An 18,538-nucleotide genomic window follows, 5' to 3' on the forward strand; every position below is an offset into this window, starting at 1 on the left:
TTTAGATTCCAGTAAGACCTGAACCTCCACTTCCTTATCTGCCTATGCTCCCTATTCCATGGGAGTCTAATGTGTGTCTAATGAGCGCCTGGCCATGGCTTGGTAAGAACTGCAGGGTGAGAGCTGGATGGCAAGGGTGTATTGGTTGCCTGGGGCAGCTGAAACAGATCACCGGACCGCAAGATGATAGGCCAGGCCAGCCATCATGCGAGGGGCCACGGGGATTCCAGTCTGAGGCCTGAGTCAGGCATGGTGGGGTGGCCTGGCATAGGGAGGCATCAGTGAGGGGTACAGTACGGCAGCCACAGCCTGGGTGGCCAGGGGAGTGAGGGAGGGTGGGGTCAGCTGGTGGGTGCTTCAGAGCAGGCCGCCTCTCGAGATTCCACCCTGCTCTGGGCTCACCACACAGCCCACAGCCTCCTCGCCGTCTGCGTCTGTCCCCAGCCTCCTGCTGCAGCCTGGGGGCTCATTTGAGGATTTGAGCTGGACAGGGGACAAAATGCTCATGTCCCCACACACATGCACATGAAAACTGGGGTTCTGAGAGTGGCTCCACAGCTTGGTGCTGTGCCCTGGGAGCTGCCTGGGTTCCTCTTGACGAATCTGACACCTGTTGCTGGAACCCGTGACTTCCTTCTGTACAGCTGGCTAGTTAAACGGGTGGAGGTGAGCCCTGCTGCAGGCCAGCTGGGTTGACTCTCGTGGTGTGGCTGAGTCGGTGTGATGTCTTTGCAGCCTCCAAGGGACGAAAGCCTGAACGGCCTTCTTCAGGGATACAGGATCTACTACCGGGAGCTGGAGTATGAAGCCGGGTCAGGCACCGAGGCCAAGACGCTCAAAAGCCCTATAGCTTTACGTGCTGAGCTCACAGGTGAGACTGTCCCCTCTGTCCTGGCGCAGGGAGGGAGGTTCCCAGGGGACCCTCAGCATCTGCTCAGTGCACATCATGGTGGGAAATGCTGCGGAAGAGGCTGAGAGAAGAGGCAGCCCTGCCCTCAGGAACAGGGAGCAGGCGGGTTTACCCACCAGGGGCACGCAGAGTGCAGGTGTGCGGTAGGCGGGTGCAGCTGCAGAGGCAGAGGGGCCTCGTCTGCCACAGACTGTTAAGGGGAGAGCAGTTGCCAGGCCTCCAGGGACTGCATGCTCCCGGCATCAGTGGGGAAGGGCTTTGGGGCCTGAGATGGAGGCAGGGGGCCAGTGGGAACCTGTTGCAAAACCCAAGTCCAGGGACAGGCCCCACCTGTCTGTATCAGGCACAGCCTCAACATGGAGCCCATGGTGCCCACCCCCGGGCTGATCTTGGCTTTGCCTGCACTGCGCCATGATCATTGCTCTGATGAGGGCCTAGCTGCCTTCAAGGCAGCTTCTAGAACCCTGGGGAGGGACGGCTGCCCTGCCCGCTCCCACCCCTCCTCTGTTGGACAGAGGTTAGAGGGGGTTCATTTCCTGGCACCCACCAAACGGTGTCACAAAAATACTCTTTGCCCCTTGACATCCTCATGCCGGGGACAGAGTGAAGAAGCAACTCCAGAACACACCGTGTGGACGGTGCCATCCTGCTTTCTGCCGTCCCTGTGGCATTAGGGCTGCCTGGCTCACTCGGCAACGCCAGCCGCGGGGCCTTCCACACGCCCGGTTCCCTCCACGAGGCCGCACGTGCAGACGATGGCAGCTCCTATGCTCACACAGCTTGACCCCAATACGGTGCCAGGCGTGATGTTGATGAATGTTGAAGGCAGGAAATTGCAGCACTGGTGTCTGCACTGTTGGCACACCCCAAAGGTGGCCCTTGCTGACCACCAGACAGCATCTCCCTGGGCTTTGTCGCAAAATCAAAACAGCACAGTAGAAGGGCCCCAGGATGCGGCTGGGCTTATGCACCTGGTTGCGCAGCTATCCCTGTGGTGGTTTGCTCGGCTCCTCCAGCTGGGGCTCCCTGCGTGAGCATGAGTCAGCTGCACCTGCCCCGGGGTGACTGAGAGAAAAGGTGTCCTGCCACTCAGTGCTAAGTTGTGCCAAAAACTAATGTGTTTCACTGAATCAGAGTGGTGAGCGCACCCCACCTGTCTGGGACTGGGGTGCCTTGTTGTTTATGAGGAGGTGCGGCAGCCCCTCCACCGGTAGCTGGTGGAAAGCTTGGGTGGCAGCGGGGTCTTTATTGCCCTGGGAGGTACAGCGTGGGAAGCGGCTGGCATCCCAGTAAGGCGCCTGTCTCCCTTGTTCCTGCCGCACATCACCTGCGATGGCTGTGTCCCTGCGTGCTAACCACCTTTCTGCTTTGCTTACCCCAATAGCCCAAAGCAGCTTCAAGACGGTGAACAGCAGCTCCACATCGACGATGTGTGAACTAACACGTAAGTGCGCTCTCAGCGGGAGGCCCATGCCGCGAGGCGCACACACTGTGCCCAGAGCCAGCTGGCCTCTCAGTGCAAGGGAAAACCAGCCTGGCTCCAGTTTCTGGAATCGCCTCTCAAATGCTGCATCTCCACATACCAAACCACCAGGGAGATAGGAAAGGAAGCTTCCAGAAACAGAGGCTGGGGAAATTTACTAATATCTGGTCTTCAAGTTTGAGACAGAGAGGAAAGCAAGATAGAACAAGATGTCTCCAACTTCCTTCTTCCTTTTTTTTTTAAAAAAAAGAATAACAAAAAAAAAAACTCTTTTTTCTTTTTTTTTCCTTTCTTTTTTTTTTTTTTTTTTTTTTTTAGAGACAGAGTCTCACTCTGTTGCCCACGCTGGAGTGCAGTGGCATGATCACAGCTCACTGCAGCCTTGAACTCCTGGCTCAAGTGATCCTCTTGTCTCAGCCCCCCAAGTAGCTGGGACTGACTACAGGCTTGTGCCACCATGCCTGGCTAATTGTTTCTTGTTGTTGTTCTTATTGTTTAAGAGACAGGGTCTTGCTGTGTTGTACAGGCTGGTCTTGAATGCCTGGACTCAAGCAATCCTCTTGTCTCAGCCTCCCAAGATGCTAGGGATATAGGCATGAGCCACTGCACCCAGCCTCTTTCTTTTTTTATTGTGGTAAAATACATATAACAGAAAATGGACTTTCTTAACTATTTTTAAGTGTACAGTTCGGTGGTATTAAGCACATTCACGCCGTTATGCAGCCGTCACCATCATTCTCCAGAACTTTCTCATCTTCCCAAACTGAAACTCTGTCCCCCTTAAATATTAACTCCTTATACCCCCTCCCCACCGGCACCCACATTCAACTTTCTGTCTCGATGGATTTGATGACTTTGGGGACCTCATAGAAGGGGAATCATGTAGTATTTGTCTTTTTGTGGCTGGCTTGTTTCATGAGCTTAACGTCTTCAAGGTCCAAGCATGTTAGAGCAGGCATCAGAATCTCAGTGAAGACTGAATAATACCCATCGAATGAAAGACCACGTTTTGTTTCTCCGCTCAGCCTCCCTTCGCCCTTTAAACAAACCACGTTGTTTCTCCTTTGATTCCTAGCTGGGGAGGAGTTTCAAAATCCAACTCAGGGGATAGACGTGGAGCCATAATGTGATTGACTTCAACACAGGGAACTCGGCTGGTTTGGGAAGTGGACCAGGCAGGAGGGAGGGGCTGGCCCTCCCCGAGCCTCTGCTGTATTCAGGCATTCTGTAGGGGTGGGAGTGATTTGCAGGGCAGCACAGCTCCAGCGTGCTGAGATACTGACTCCACAGCATGGGCGGACCCTGTAAGCATCTCTTTGTAGGCAGCCCTCCAAGGACGGGGGCCTGAGTCACGGAAGCTCTGCTGGGCTGGTAGCTGGCAGGAGGCACAATTTGCAGGCCCAAGCGCATCATCATCCACACCAGCACACAGGTGCCAGGCACACACGCGGGGCCTCGGAAAAGCCAAGCCACCCACAGAGCAGTGTTAACCAGTGCGAGAACCTTCCAGAATGTTTTGGCTTAAAGGTCAATTATTCTCACCCTGTCACTTAGTTCAGAGCTGGCACTTGGCCCCCTGCCCTGAGGAGTTCTCTGTGTGCAGCAACCCACGCCCGTTCTTTCCCAGGACATGGCCGCTAAGGTCTCAGAGGCCTTGGTTACCAACATCTTTCTACATTCTACTTTCAATGCCATAGTCTTACTCTATCTGTTCATAATTTCAAGGAAAGATTCTGAACCAAAAGGCAGGCCCAGGTTATGTTATGTATTCTAAATCAGGGGTCTCCAACCACTTTGACACCAGGGGTGGGTTTTGTGGGAGACAATTTTTCCATAGACCAGGTGGTGGGGGATGGTTTTGGGAGGATTCAAGTGTGTCCCATTTATTGTGTACTTTATTTCTATTATTAGTACATTGTAATATAGAATAGAACGAAATAATTCTACAACTCACCATCATGTAGAATCAGTGGGAGTCCTGAGCTTGTTTTCCTGCAACTGGACAGTCCCATCTCGGGGGGAGGGGAGATAGCGACAGATCATCAGGCATTAGATATAGCGACAGATCATCAGGCATTAGATTCTCATAAGAGTGCAAACCCTATTGGGAACCACACGTGCAAGAGAGCCAGGTTGTGCAAGGCATAAGGAGCACACAGCCCAGGTCCCTCACACGCACAGTTCCCAATAGGGTTCGTGCTTCTGTGAGAATCTAAGCTGATCTGACAGGAGGCGTAACTCAGGCAGTAATGTGAGGGATGGAGAGCAGCTGTCAATACCAATGAAGCTTTGCTCGCTCACCCGCCACTCACCTCCTGCTTTGCAACCTGGTTCTTAACAGGTCATGGCTAGTGGCCCAGGGGTTGGGGACCCCTGTTCTAAATCCTTTACTTTAGAGGAGGGAGCTCCGTGCTGCCTTTTACCCGAACACAGGATAGGATGGGTACGTCTTTTGCTTAATGGTGGTGGGTGCTTAATTAATAGGGAAGAGAGAAGGAGGGTGCCTTGGTCACAGAGGATGCAGGTATTTCACAGATTTCTAACAATCCCCCCTCCTCTCCTTGGAGGGTGCTGCTTGCTTCATTGTGGTTCATAGGGGGAACTTTGGAGAAACAGAAGGTGGTTCTGGTGGAAGCTGATCCGTGTGTCCTTCAACCCTGCAGATTTAAAGAAGTACCGGCGCTATGAAGTAATAATGACCGCCTATAACATCATCGGCGAGAGCCCAGCCAGCGCACCCGTGGAGGTCTTTGTCGGTGAGGCTGGTAAGCTCTGTGCACCCCCAACCCCACTGCCAGAGAGGGCCACAGCGGTGGGGACAGCCAGGTGCACTGTGGCCAAGCCCCTCACGTGTCCAGCAGCGTTCTCCCTCCTTGAACACATTGCTGCCGGGGCCGAGGTCTCCACGCCATTGGTGGGAAAAGATGGGCTCAGCTGAGAGCTGGAATTTCCTGACAGCTTCAGTGAAAGGTCAAGTCTTGCTTTTGAGACCTAAAGGGTTTGTTGGATACCTGGGGCCATCATATTTACTGTGGCTTTGCTCTACGAAAGCGGTATTAACTCAGTGGTGATGTAGGTGTGTGGGAAATGGAACCTCGTTATCTGGAGGGGCAGATGTTTGTATCTGCATTGGTCCTTCAGTGGGCTTCGGCAGTGGCCTGGTGACAGCCCATTCTCTAGGTCTGGGAAAGCCACATGGGCCATTGTCTCCACCCCTTTTAGATAAGATGTGTCTCTTGGGTCTGATTCAAGGGACCTTGCCTTCTGTGGGGCTCACAGTGGGAAGCAGTGTCTGTTTTTAGATCAGATCCTGTCTCTATCCCTCTCCGGGCCCAGCATGCCTCAGGTAATGAGAGCAATGCCCTCCCTTCGGCCAAGGAGACCACAGAACCTTACCTTCCTCACTGGCTGGTGACTTTAAAGAGTTCCCGGACTTCACATACAGCCTGGTGTTTCTGCTTTGTTCCGCTGGTGCAGATTTAGAAGGGTGTTGCTTCAGGCCTGGAATAATTAGAGTGGCCCTGAGGACAGAGGCTCGGCCTAGCAGGAGCAGCTGCACAGTGGGGAGGGCGAGGTGGGGGGCGGGGGCGGGGGCGGCTCGGACTGCGGGGGCCAGAGGAGGGAAACACATCAGGTGACCTTTTGCAATGGAGAAGGGTTATTCTTATGAACCAATCAGTAGCACCAAGGGTCAAGCCCAGTGGATTTTTTCCGGAATGGTCAAGCAGTATTTGCATACAAATAAGGATGCGTGGAGAGAGGCATCAAGAGCATACGGTATTTCTGCCTCCCTTTGCACGAAAATGTGTTCAAAGGGGTCACTCAGAGCCACCAAGGTGCGGCTCGGCTTTCCCTCAGGGATGGACCTGGCTGTAGAGGAGCCCATTGAGGGCCATGGTGGGGCCGCCGAGGGTGCTGTCAGGGAGGGGTGTCAGGGTGTCAGGAAAGGGTGGGTGCCCCTGCGGATGGTGGCCACGGCAGATTCTGTGCTCTCCAGTTGTATTCAGGTGACTGGGCCCCAGCTGGCCTCCATGGCTGGGGGTGGGTCAGCCTGTGGCACAGGGGGAGCACAGGGCAGGAGGGCTGGGAACCGCAGTGTCTGAACTGCAAGCAGCAGGTGTGGGTGTTGGAGCTCTGCCTGAGGGTCCACCTGCACCCAGGGGTAGGATGTCAGGATCCAGGGGGCTCAGGGCACCTGGGCAGGCCCTGAGACCGAGGCAGACGTCCAGAGAAAAGAGCTTCAGCAAGCCGTAGGGAAGCCAGGGGTGGTGCGGGAAACTGGGGAGTCGCGCCAGGGCCAGCCAAGCGGCAACGGGACTGGATGCCCAGCGCCCAGCTCCAGCTCTATGCCCTGTGCCTGGTTCCAGCTCTATTCCCAGCGCCCGGCTCCAGCTCTATGCCCTGCGCCCGGTTCCAGCTCTATGCCCAGCGCCCAGCTCCAGTCTAGGGTCTGTGCTGTTGGTGTCTTAGTTCCTTCTCACACTGCTGTAAAGGGACGGGATAATTTATAAGAAAAGATGTTTACTTGGCTCACAATTCTGCAGGCTGCGCAGGAAGCATGGTGGTCTCTGCTTCTGGGGCAGCCTCAGGAAGCTTCCAATCATGGTGGAAGGTGAAGGGGGAGCAGGCATCCCACATGGCACAAACAGGAGCAAGAGAGCTCGAGGGGGAGGTGCCACACATTTAATGACCAGATCTCACGAGAACTAAGCCATTCATGAGAAACCCACCCCCATGTCCCCATCCCCTCCCGCCAGGCCCCACCTCCACGTTGGGGATTATAGCTCAACATGAGATTTGGGCAGGGACACATCTAGGCCATATGGGTCTGTCACTGTGGTAAGATGCATATAACACGTAAACCATTCTCCATGTGCAGTTCAGTGGCATTCAAAATGTCAAGCAGCCATCACCAACATCCTTCGCTGGAATTGTCTCTTCTTCCCAAACAGAAATCCCATACCTTTAAGCAGGCCCCCTTTTCCCTCTTTTCCCATCCTGGGCAGCCTCTCACTTACTCTCTATCACTGCAAGTTCACCTCTTCTCCATACTTGGTACAAATGGAGTCCTGCGATGCTTGTGTTTCTGTGTCCAGATCCTTGCCCTCAGCATGAGGTTTTTGAGGTTCACCCGGGTTGTAGCAGATGTCGGAATTTCCTTCCTTTTCATGGCTGAGTAACATTCCATTGCATGCATTTACCACATTTGGTGTGTCTGCTCCTCCAGGGATGGACACTCGGGCGCCTTCCGCCTTTTAGACTTGTGAGTGTGCCGCTGTGAGTGTGGGGGAGCAAAGGGCTTTTCAGCAGTGCGGAGCTGAGACAGCCCAGGTGTGGGGAGGCAGCTGCAGAGGCTGCAGGTGAGCCCGGCCTCTGAGGTTAGCATCACGGTGTCATGTGGCTTCTCCCTTCCCCGCTGGGCCCCCGTCTCCCTCCCCTCCGAACATGTGCATCCCTGCTCCAGCCCTCCCTTCCAGAGGCCTGCCCTCCTGCCCCACCTCCTCCTCAACACACCCACGCCCTCCATGTGACTCACCTCTGCCCAGAGGCCTGGACCCTGCCACCTGCACCCTTTGCAGTCCCACAGAAGGGAAAGGAAAGCCTCCTTGCTGTGCCCATGCCACCAAGGCCTTTTCCATGCACACACACAAACTCCACATGGCCACACCACACTGCTCACAGAGCTCGAAGGTGGGTGCTGAGAGTCAGCAGAGCTGGTTCCCACAGCGTCACACCCACTCAGAGTGCCCTGTGCAGCCCCTCCAGTTTAACTTGGCTGAGGCCTGAAGCACCCTTTATGCATTTTTTTTTCTTTTTTTGAGACGGTGTCTTGCTCTGTCACCCAGGCTGGAGTGCAGTGGCGCGATCTCAGCTCACTGCAACCTCCATCTCCCAGGTTCAAGAGATTCTCTTGCCTCAGCCTCCTGAGTAGCTGGGATTACAGGCGCCCGCCACCACGCCCAGCTAATTTTTGGTACTTTTAGTAGAGGCGGGGTTTCACCGTGTTAGCCAGGATGGTCTCAATCTTCTGACCTAACAATCTGCTTGCCTCGGCCCCCCAAAGTGCCGTTTAGGCTTTTATCACCTGAGGAGCAGCTGCCGCTGCCCCAGGACACCCTCCAGGGCTTCCTCTCTGGGGAGCCCTTTCTGTCCCCCTCCCTCTAGGCGGGGCTCAGATTTCTCCTCTGTGCTATATCCTGGGTGCTTTGTGCACAGCTCTGCCTTCCCCCCAAGCAGCGGGGCTGTCTTCGCTCTAATGCTGCTCCTCCCCATTAGACCAAGGCTGCTTCATCCCAAACAGCTCCTCACCCCAGGGTTATTGCCAGAGGGGCTCAGAATATCTTTGTCATTCAGGCAAATTGAGGTTCCCAAACTTCCACAGGGCAGGAGAGCAGCCGGGGAAACCCTGCACCCAGGGACGTGTCCTGGAGACAGGGCCTCCCAGATGCGCTGAGATGAAGGCAGGTGGCATCAGTGTCTAATAGCAGGGCTGCAGCAAAGGCTAATCAGAAGCTCCTCATCCTGAGGAAGGGGAGGGAGAAGGAACAGGTGGCCTCTGTCCCTGTAACAGCAGATAACACAGTCACCATCTGCCACACAGGCACTCATGTTCTGAGCTGGTCTTTCCATGGGGCTCCTTCCTGGGGCTCCTGGCAGTAGGGAGGGAGAGGCAGAGCTGGTGAGGGTGCACAGGCTGGTAGAGGCTGTGTGGCCACTTTAGGGCCCTGGCAGATGGGGAGCAGTGCCAGGAGCCGGGGTTCACACAAGGGGATATAACCGCACAGCAGGCTCCTCCTGCCCGCTGCACAGACAAAACCAGTTCACTGAGCCCATGGTATTGCAGTAAAGACAGAGTTTAATTAGACCCCAGCCACGTGGGGGAACCCGAGTTATCACTGGAGTCAGTCTCCTTGAGGGCTCAGAGGTTAGTTTTTTCCAGGATAGTTTGGTGGGCATGGGGGCTAGGGAGTGGGTGCTGCTGACTGGCTGGGGATGGCGTCACGGGGTATGGAAAACGGTCCTCATGTGCTGAGTCCACCTCTGAGCGGGGCCACAGTACCACCTGAGCTGTGAGTCGTGGGTCCAGGTGGGGTCAGTCCATTTTCAGAATGCAGAAGTCTGAAAAGCATCTCCAAAGATCAATCTTAGTTTCTATAATAGGGATGTTATCGTTAGAAGCAACTGGGAAAGTCACTAATTTTGTGACCTCTGGTCACATGACTCCTGAGCAGTGAGGGATTATAGCTTACAGGCTGGGCGCGGTGGCTCACGCCTGTCATCCCAGCACTTTGGGAGGCTGAGGTGGGTGGATCACCAGGTCAGGAGTTCAAGACCAGCCTGGCCAACATGGTGAAACCCCATCTCTACTAAAAATACAAAAAATTAGCTGGGCATGGTGATGCACGCCTGTAATCCCAGCTACTTGGGAGGCAGAGGCAGGAGAATCGCTTGAACAGGAAGCAGAGGTTGCAGTGAGCCAAAATCACGCCACTGCACTCCAGCCTGGGCTACAGAGCAAGACTCCGTCTCAAAAAAAAAAAAAAAAAAAAAAAGAAAGTGTGCTTACATTTTAGCCGAGTTCAGGCTTCTCCCATACTCCTAATCTCTCAGCCTTTTATTAGTTTTACAAAGGCAGTTTCCACCCCCAAACGAGGAGGGGGATTGGCTTTAGGGAAGGACCATTATCAGCCTTGCTCTACGTTAAACTAAAAACTAACTTCCTGGACATGGCCCCTGCATCCAGGTCTCTGCTCCGCCCCACCCATCGGATGTGGCTTGGTTCCTGTACACCCAAAACAACTCACACATCTCCTGCATCAGGCCTGGCAGTGCCACCCCTGCAGGTGGACATCTCAGCTGTCGTTCAGCCTCAGCACACTCCTCCAGGTTCTGTGTTTACACTGCAGAGAGTTTTCTGGAAGGAGAAAGCCAGTTCGCCATTCCCTTTCTAGCCTCTGCTTCTCGCAGCCCAAGTACCTGTGTTGTAATAACCCTAATCTGCTGAGGAGAGGCACTGCTAGCATATTGACTTAGAGCAAGTAGGCCTTCAGAAAAGGAAATTAAATTGGGCCAGCTTCCGTCCTCTCGGCTGGAAGCCTCAGAGCACCACAAACTCGTGGGCCCAAAATGCTCAAAGGCTTTTATGAAAACTAAGACTCTGCTGTGGTCCCATAGGTAAGCGTGCACGTCCAAGCGTCGGCTCTACAGTTTACTGCCTGTGTGACCACGGGCAAGTCACTTAACCCCTCTGAGTCCAGCCTTGAGACCTCGGGCTGATGTGAGGAGACCTGTGAGTGAGGAGACTCAGGTTCTGGCTTCATTGCTGCCACTAACATGCCTGTCCTGCTCACAAGATGAGTGTCCAGAATGTACCTGGCCCAGGGTCAGCCCCCAGTCAGTATTTGGTGAATGAGGGGGACCCTGGGTGAGTGACTCGGTTTGTCTGGCCTCATCTGTAAAATGATGAAATGTTCAGAGTAGATGATCTCTGGGTCCCCTGAAGTTCAAATACATGATACTTAAATCTGTTTAACCTCAGAGAGAAAGGATAATTTTTAGATTTTTAGCTGAGATTGATGTACAAGCCCAGACATTACACATTGGTAAAAATAATACATCGGTAAGGACTCCAGTATGCAGGAGGTAGGACCCAATGTCAACAAGCTTAAGCTGAAAGAATCATTATTAACTCCTGCACCAGAAGAGTTGCGGAGCCTGGAACAGCTTCAGGCGTGGCTGGATCCAGCACCCCAGCGAGCTGCTCCATGTGGCCTCTTGGATCCACTTTCCTCCTAGTTGGCTCCTTCCTTGGTCAGGCTCTTCATCAAGGTGGCCATACAGCCCCGGGCACAGAGAGCTTCCCTTTTCTGCAGTGGAAGTCCACTGGCTGTCTTCAGCCTGCCTTTAGTTGAATATCTGTCCCCAAACTAGTTGCTACAGCCAATGTCCTGAGGTGCCCAAAGCCAGGGAGATGTCATCTCTACCTGGACCACCTGGGCCAACTGAGGCGAGAGGGTCCCTAGAGGAGATCCAGTGCCAGTCAGAAGAAGGTGACTCGGGCATTCACCACCACAGCTGTCCTGCAGTACTGATGGACAGAGTTTGACTAGGTGGCCAGAACTTTTTCTGGTGGAGGTATGGGCAGTGTCTGTGGGTTCCTCAGCAGGAGAGCTGCTCAGGTGACCCAGCCAGAGTTCGGGGCTCAGCTCCACGTTCCACAGTGTTCCAGGCACTGTGGGGTGTAAAGGAACCACGCTCCAGCCTTCAAGACACTCACTATTCATGGATGGGCCCAGGTCTCAGGATAAGCCCGTACTCCTGCCCAGACCCCAAGCAGGCATCTCAGCCCCTGCCTGTATTTCCAGAGCCCCCAGGCTTTCCCCTCCTTGAGCATGTGCCCTCTCACCCATACCAAGCTGTGTCTGCCTGGAATGACTGCTCCTGACTCCCATCCCTGGGAGGACACACAGGCCTCCCTCCCGTGCAGCCCTGCATCCACGGTAGCCCTTGGAGGGGTGGCTGTCTTCTCTCCCGGGCAGAACTAGCTGTTTCTTCCTCTGCTCCAGTACATGCCGCATACATAGCTCTTCGCATATCCACCTGAGGACTGATCTTTATCTCTCTGAGCTCCACGAGGGCAGGGACCCCTCTTATCCCCAGAACCTTAGCATAAGCCCAGAACACAGAAAACATTCTGAAGATGTTAGAGGAAGGGAGGGAGGGAGAGAAACACATTTAGACAGGAAGGAAGGGAGGGAGGGAGGGAGAGAAACACATTTAGACAGGAAGGAAGGAAGGGAGGGAGGGAGAGAAACACATTTAGACAGGAAGGAAGGAAGGGAGGGAGGGAGGGAGGAAGGGAGGGAGGGGAGCAACAAGTATAGCCCAGGCCACCGGCCCAGAGGCACAAGTGACTGAGTGACCCCTGAGCTCTAAGTGGGGATGGAGTGGCCCCGGGGCCCAGGGAGCTCAGGGAGGGCCTAAAGCAAGGCTTCCTGTCCAGAGGTGCCCGGCCCAGCTCTCCTATTTGCCCTGCAATTACTGTCCTTTCCCAGGAGCTCTAAAACAATTAAAGCTTTAAAACAAAACAAAACAGCAAAACTGGCCTCACACACCAAATAAAGCCTGTGGTTTTCTGTTCGTTTCTGAATCCATGCTGACTGAAAACTGATCCAGCCCCAGATGTGTCATGGGGACACTAGGGGCAGGCAGGTTCTACCCACTCTGCCCTGGGGGTCCTGGCGCAGAAAAGCATGGCCCCCAGCCCAGCTCCCGGGAACTGCAAGAGCGAGACCCTCTCCTAGAGCAGGGCCCTCCAACACCCACACCGGCCGCTGGGACCCCTTGTGCACCTTTGTTATCCCAGGGTCACTCTTCAGCCAGAGTTAGTGGCAGCTGCCCAAGGACAGAGCCTCCAAATAAAAAGAGGTGCCGTGTCCCCATGCAGGCCATCTCCTTGGAGCCTGTGGCCTCATGGTTCCCTCGACCCTTAGCTCGTCCCCGGAGCCAGCTCACCTTCCCCGCCTGCTGAGCCCTGCCACCGATGGTTCGGGTCACTCGGCGGTCCTGGAGGCTTCTGGGGCCTACAGCTGGGAAGCTGGGTTGGGGTGAATCAGGAGGAAGGGCTGCCGTCAATGAATAAAGCCCCCCGGCTGCTCCAGCTTCCCAGGGAGAGACCAGAAGCCCCTAGCCCACCTCACCAAGCCCTCAAATGCTGTGAGCACGCCTGCTGTCTGCCCAATGAGTCTAGGAGGTGCCTCAGAATCTCCTGGGCCCCTGTAGACAGTGCGGGCACAGGCATGGCCCTTCTTTGGGGAGGAAGGTGCCCCTCCCAGCCTCCTCCAAGACAGGCTTTCTCCAGATCTTGCCCTGTGCTTTGGGGCCTAGTCGTAGCCAGACCTGGGATTGCCACCCCTGGCGTCTGTAGCCTCCTTCTGGGGGCTGCAAGTAGTGGGGGCTCCAGCATGTCTACATAGGAGGGGCTCAAGAGCCACACTGGTTCAGGGTAGGGCTTGGGACCCATCTTGACTGTGTTTGCAGCATGGGTTGTGTGCATGTCAGGTGCATTATGTCTGTGTGAGGGAGTGTGGGAGAGGACAGGTGGGCTCGCTGCTACATGAGGCACGGGGGCCAAGGCCAGGGAGGAGGCAGGGGGCACCTGATGGAGTGGGCAGGGCTGGGTCCCAGGTGGGGGTAAACCACCATAGATAACCCACGGCATTATTACCGTTATTTTCCATCATTCAATACATTTGCACAAGGCTATGGGTCCAGCACCTTGCTATTAGAAATGAAGCTACTCTGAACACTGTTACAAATCTTTTCCATGTCTCTGATGCCTGCCTTGGGATAAAATGCTGGAAGCAGAATTTCTGGTCCAATGACATGAACATTTTTCACCTTTGAAATACTTCAACTAATTGACACCCTGCAGCGGTGACCAGATACAGGCCTCAGGGTGCATTCCTCTTTCCTCCTGCTTTTAAATCTTTCCTAGTTTATTAGGCAAGACGGTATCTCATTATTATTTTCCTAGATGGGCTTTTAAATGACTGGTCTGTGATTAGATGCCTGTGGAGCTCATGGTCATTTTTCTCACGGGGGTCTGTTACAAGGTAAACTGAGACACAAAATGTTAGAAGAGTTTATTTGAGCAGACAGCAATTCATGAATCAGGCAGCACCAATCCAAAGGTGGTTTGGGGTTCTGTGAAGGGAACACAAGGGGAAGGTTTTTCTGGTGTGAATGTGGGAGCTGGACAAAGAAAATTTGATTTAAGAGTATGTTGTTGCCTTCTTTGGCCTCAACTGTTAGAAAATCCCTAGTTGTACTGGTTTTCATGCTGCTGATAAAGACATACCCAAGACTGGGTAATTTATAAAGAAAAAGAGGTTGAACGGGCTCACAGTTCCACGTGGCTAGGGAGGCCTCACTATCATCGTGGAAGGCCAAAGGCACGTCTTATATGGCAGCAGGCAAGAGAGAATGAGAGCCAATCCCTTATAAAATCATCAGCTCTAGTGAGACTTATGCACTACCACGAGAACGGTATGGGGGAAACCACGCCCATGATTCAATTTCTCTCACTGGGCCTCTTCCGCAACATGTGGGAATTATGGGAGCCACAGTTCAAAGTGAGATTTGGGTGGGGACACAGCCCAACCCTATCACTAGTTGTATATCTGCCTTTAGTTGCATATCTGTCCCCAAACTAGTTGCTACAGCCAATGTCCTGAGGTGCCCTCAGTAAGTTGTTGGCAGCTTCTGGTTGGTTGGGCTTAAGTTTTGTTTTTTTTAATATGGGCATTTACAAGAAATAGCCCAGGTTAAGTTTTGTTTAGGTTTGCAGAACCAGCAAGGTCAAGGTTGTCTCCGTGGCTTAACGGGCTTTGCTCAGGGGATTCTCAAGCCTGGTCTCCATTTTATTTTATTTTAATGGGTCTCAGTGTTTTGTGTTGATTTCTTAGAGTTTCTTATATATTAGGGATATCATGTTTGATCACGTTTGTGGCAAATACTTTTCCCTTTCTGTTGTCTGTCTTTAATTTTATTGTGTTTAAATGGTTGTGTGCTCAAACCTCCAGATCTGAGGCATCTCTCCTTCCCATTTTGAGACGAAGTAAATATTCACCCAGACTTTTTTTCATAATTTTCATGGTTTTATATTTTCCATTAAACTCTTTCGTCCTCCTGGAATTAATTCTGGAGCCTGGCATGAAGTGAGCTTCTAAATAGATCATTTGTTTCCAGAGAAGTTTTTTCCCCCGAAACCATCTATTGATTTTTAATTGCTTTGTGATACGTCTTAATCATGTTTTAAATTCTTACACACAGTCAAGTCTGAGGACATTCCTTCGTTCCACAGACATCTTTACTGTTGCCCTGGTACCTCTAAAGCTTTCATTTATATCAGTTTATTACACATTTTTTTCATGTTTAGGAGAGCTTGTCTTATTCCTCTTTGTTTTCTAAAATTTCTCAGCCATTCTATGAATTTTACAATCATTTTGGCAAGTTCTCAAAAACAAATGTTCCTGGGATTTCGATGGAAAGGTATTAAATAGTAAAGGGATTTGGAAATCCTCGCCGTCCTCCTCCTTTTCGTCTATTCATGCTTGCTCCTGGGAGCTGGCTGTCCCTCCGGCGCCATGCTACTGGGCTGGCAGCGCTCCTGGTGCAGGTCCTGCTGTTGCCTGTCGAATCATTCCTGGCAGTTTTATTGCGGCGGTTGCTGTGAGCCTGGGTATTGTGACGGCTTGTCCCTGCTCTGCCCACCGCCGATCGCAGCTCGAGGCTGAGTCTCACATGCTTACTCAGGCATGTTAAATATTAGTCTGGCAAAAAGAGCAACATAAGTTTCCCCCAAAAAGGGAGCCAGGAGTTGCCTTTTTTCTACACCCAATGGGGAGTGGCTGCCGAGCTCAGATGAGAGCCGAGTGTCCAGCACTGTGGCCTTTAGCCCCACAACTTTCACCAAAAAGAGAAGACAGACAGATACCCACGCTCAGCATTTAAAATCACTCAGCGGGCCGGGCATGGTGGCTCATGCCTGTAATCCTAGCACTTTGAGAGGCCAAGGCAGGCGGATCACTTGAGGTCAGGAGTTCGAAACCAGCCTGGTGAAACCCCATCTCTACTAAAAATACAAAAATTAGCCAGATATCGCTTGAAACCAGGAGGCAGAGGTTGCAGTGAGCCGAGATTGTGCCACTGCACTCCAGACAGAGCAACTGAGCGAGACTCCGTCTCAAAAAATAAATAAAAGAAAATGACTTGGTGGCTTTAGGTGGCATTTGGTTGCTCTTGGTGTACATGTGGCTGTGGAAGACAGGAAAGTGTCTTGAAAATATGTGTTTGCTCTTTTTAAGAATGAAAAAATTGTCATACAATATGGGTCCTACCTTTCTTCTAAGTGCTCCAAGTTTTTAATCACTGTTGGTTGGAATGAGAGAAAAAAAATAGCACAGCTTCTAGCTGTTTCAGCTCCCCCTAGTGAGAAATAAAGCCAGTCCTAGTGCCTATTAAGTGAAATTAAAAGGCTTCAGTGATGCCAGTTTGAAAACATGTGTTTGTAGGGAAGAGTGAATGGCACCTGTTTACAGGGTAATTAACGTCGCAACCCCAACTTCACAGGCTGCACTATCTCTTCATTGACGTTCTGAGGGCTCCTTGGGTAATTATTAACATATCACGCGATAACGACATTGTGCAAACCACAGGCCGACCCTGTCATTTCTGCGGCCACAGTCTCTCCAACTGATGCCGGTGGGCTGTGCTGCGTGCACGGCCGTCTACACGGTGCTGGATGATGGATAAACATCTGCCGAGAGCCTACTGTGTGCTGGGCACAGATCGTCACCATCCCCTGGGTGGGAGCCGTTGCTCCGGTTCACAGACGAGAGTAATGAGTCAGCTTTATCCGGAGTCTGCAGGGGGCTCCCTGGGCTCCGTCCCACCCTCTGGGCTCCAGCTCCTGTTGTTTCAGACGTTCCCTTCCTGGGCTCCCTCCCACGCTCCAGCTCGTGTTGTTTCAGACGTTCCCTTCAGACACAAATGCACTAAGAAGCCCTCGCCAAGCAGTGCAGAGTGGAGAGATCCTGGGATGCAGGTGCCTCCGCCGTGGGGGGATTCTCCAGTGCGCCGCACCTGGCCCACAGCAGGCTGTGCACAGGCACTGCTGAGTGACTGGGAGGTTGGCTCACCCCTTCCCCATGCCAGGGAGTATTTCAGGACTCACCACTTCCTTCAGGCTCTCTGCAGCACTCTTGCTGAAGGGCGGGTGATAGGAGCAGCTGCTCAGAGAACTCCCAGGATGGAGCTGTAGTGCCCCCAGGCAGACACAGCCCTCCGAGGGAGGATGGGCTTGACACCAGCCTCATCAGTGCTGGGCCGGAGGGCGGGGAGGCTCCGTGCCCACAGGTGTGAGCCTAGCCCGACCTCTCTGGGCGGGGGCTCTCAGGGAAGCCTCTGGGGCCTGTGTCCACCCATCCTCTACACTTCTGCTGGGGTGACCCTTGTGAAATGCAAATCCCATCCCCTCACTTTCTGTTTCCACCCTTCAGGGGATCCCTGTTATGTATGGGGGAAAAATCAAGTTCACTCCCGAGACTGGCCCCCGGGGCCCTGAGGTCCTGCCAGGCCCACCCCTGCGGCGGTCACGGTGGGTGTCCTCCTGGCCTCCAGGCCCTCCCGCCGCCGAGGTGACGGTGGGTGTCCTCCTGGCCCCCAGGCCGGGGTTCCCGTTCGTGCTCAGGCTTCACACACACAGCCCGGCAGATGCCAGTGCCCAGGAGACCTTGGTGGCGGGATGATATTATTACTCACCTGATTTCCATCACTGTAGACAAAGGTTGTGGAGCATCGTTCGGTGCCCACTGCTGCATTTGGAAAGGCTCCCTCACCTCTCACCATCCTGAGTTTCACTCCTGAGCCAGCTTCTCTGGGATCCCTCCAGGTCGCCACGCTGGCAGCCAGTGGAGGCCTCTTTCTTCAGCACCCACTTGGCTCAGCAACTTGCTGGCACCGAAGGGAGCGAGAAAGCCCCCAGGTACTGTCCTGCCCTTCAGCTGCTCCCCGAGGCGTGAGCCCGCCCTTCAGCTGCTCGGCCAGGGAGAGGGAGGATCACCAGCCTGGGCCTTTGTGACCTTCTCTGGGGTTGAGCCTGCAAGGGTTGGGGTCTTCTGTGAGTGGCAGAGCTCAGAGTGGACAGGGGGCTGCAGGTGGGCTCTGCACCACAGGAGAAGCTGGGCTATCCCCACAGAGGAAGGAAGCGCCGTCTCCACAGATGTGGCCACGCAGACCGCCCCTCCCAGGGCCCTGCATCCCGCACAAAAGTGGGGTTCACACCCAACCCACTGTTGAGAGTGCACCCAGAACAGCAGATTTGAAAGGGCTTTGACAGCAGTTTCTCACCCCACCCCCAGGCCTCTCTCAAACCCTCGCCCTGCTCCTCCTTTCCAGCCACACTCTCCCCGAGAGAACTCTTCCCCTCTTTGCCTGTTTTTCTGTTGTTTAACTTCTAGTTAGGGGAATCTCAAGCATACACAGAAGGAGACAGACAACTGCAGGCGCATCACACTCCTCACAGACGGCCTTAGTGTGCTTCGTAGATACTGTGTCAGTTATGGAAGGTTTGGGGCAGCCCT

General features: G+C 53.6%; 1 protein-coding gene across 1 annotated transcript in view; it reads left to right on the forward strand.

The window, feature by feature from the left end:
- SDK1 (sidekick cell adhesion molecule 1) overlaps positions 1–18,538 on the forward strand; it is a 965,381-nt gene that overhangs the window by 875,491 nt on the left and 71,352 nt on the right. The window contains exons 33-35 of the mRNA XM_030795976.1: positions 736–871; positions 2,295–2,354; positions 5,057–5,158. Of these exons, the coding sequence (XP_030651836.1) occupies positions 736–871; positions 2,295–2,354; positions 5,057–5,158 (298 nt within the window). The remainder of the gene's footprint in view (positions 1–735; positions 872–2,294; positions 2,355–5,056; positions 5,159–18,538) is intronic.

This window comes from Nomascus leucogenys, chromosome 17, assembly GCF_006542625.1.
Source record: "Nomascus leucogenys isolate Asia chromosome 17, Asia_NLE_v1, whole genome shotgun sequence".
NCBI classification, from domain to species: domain Eukaryota; kingdom Metazoa; phylum Chordata; class Mammalia; order Primates; family Hylobatidae; genus Nomascus; species Nomascus leucogenys.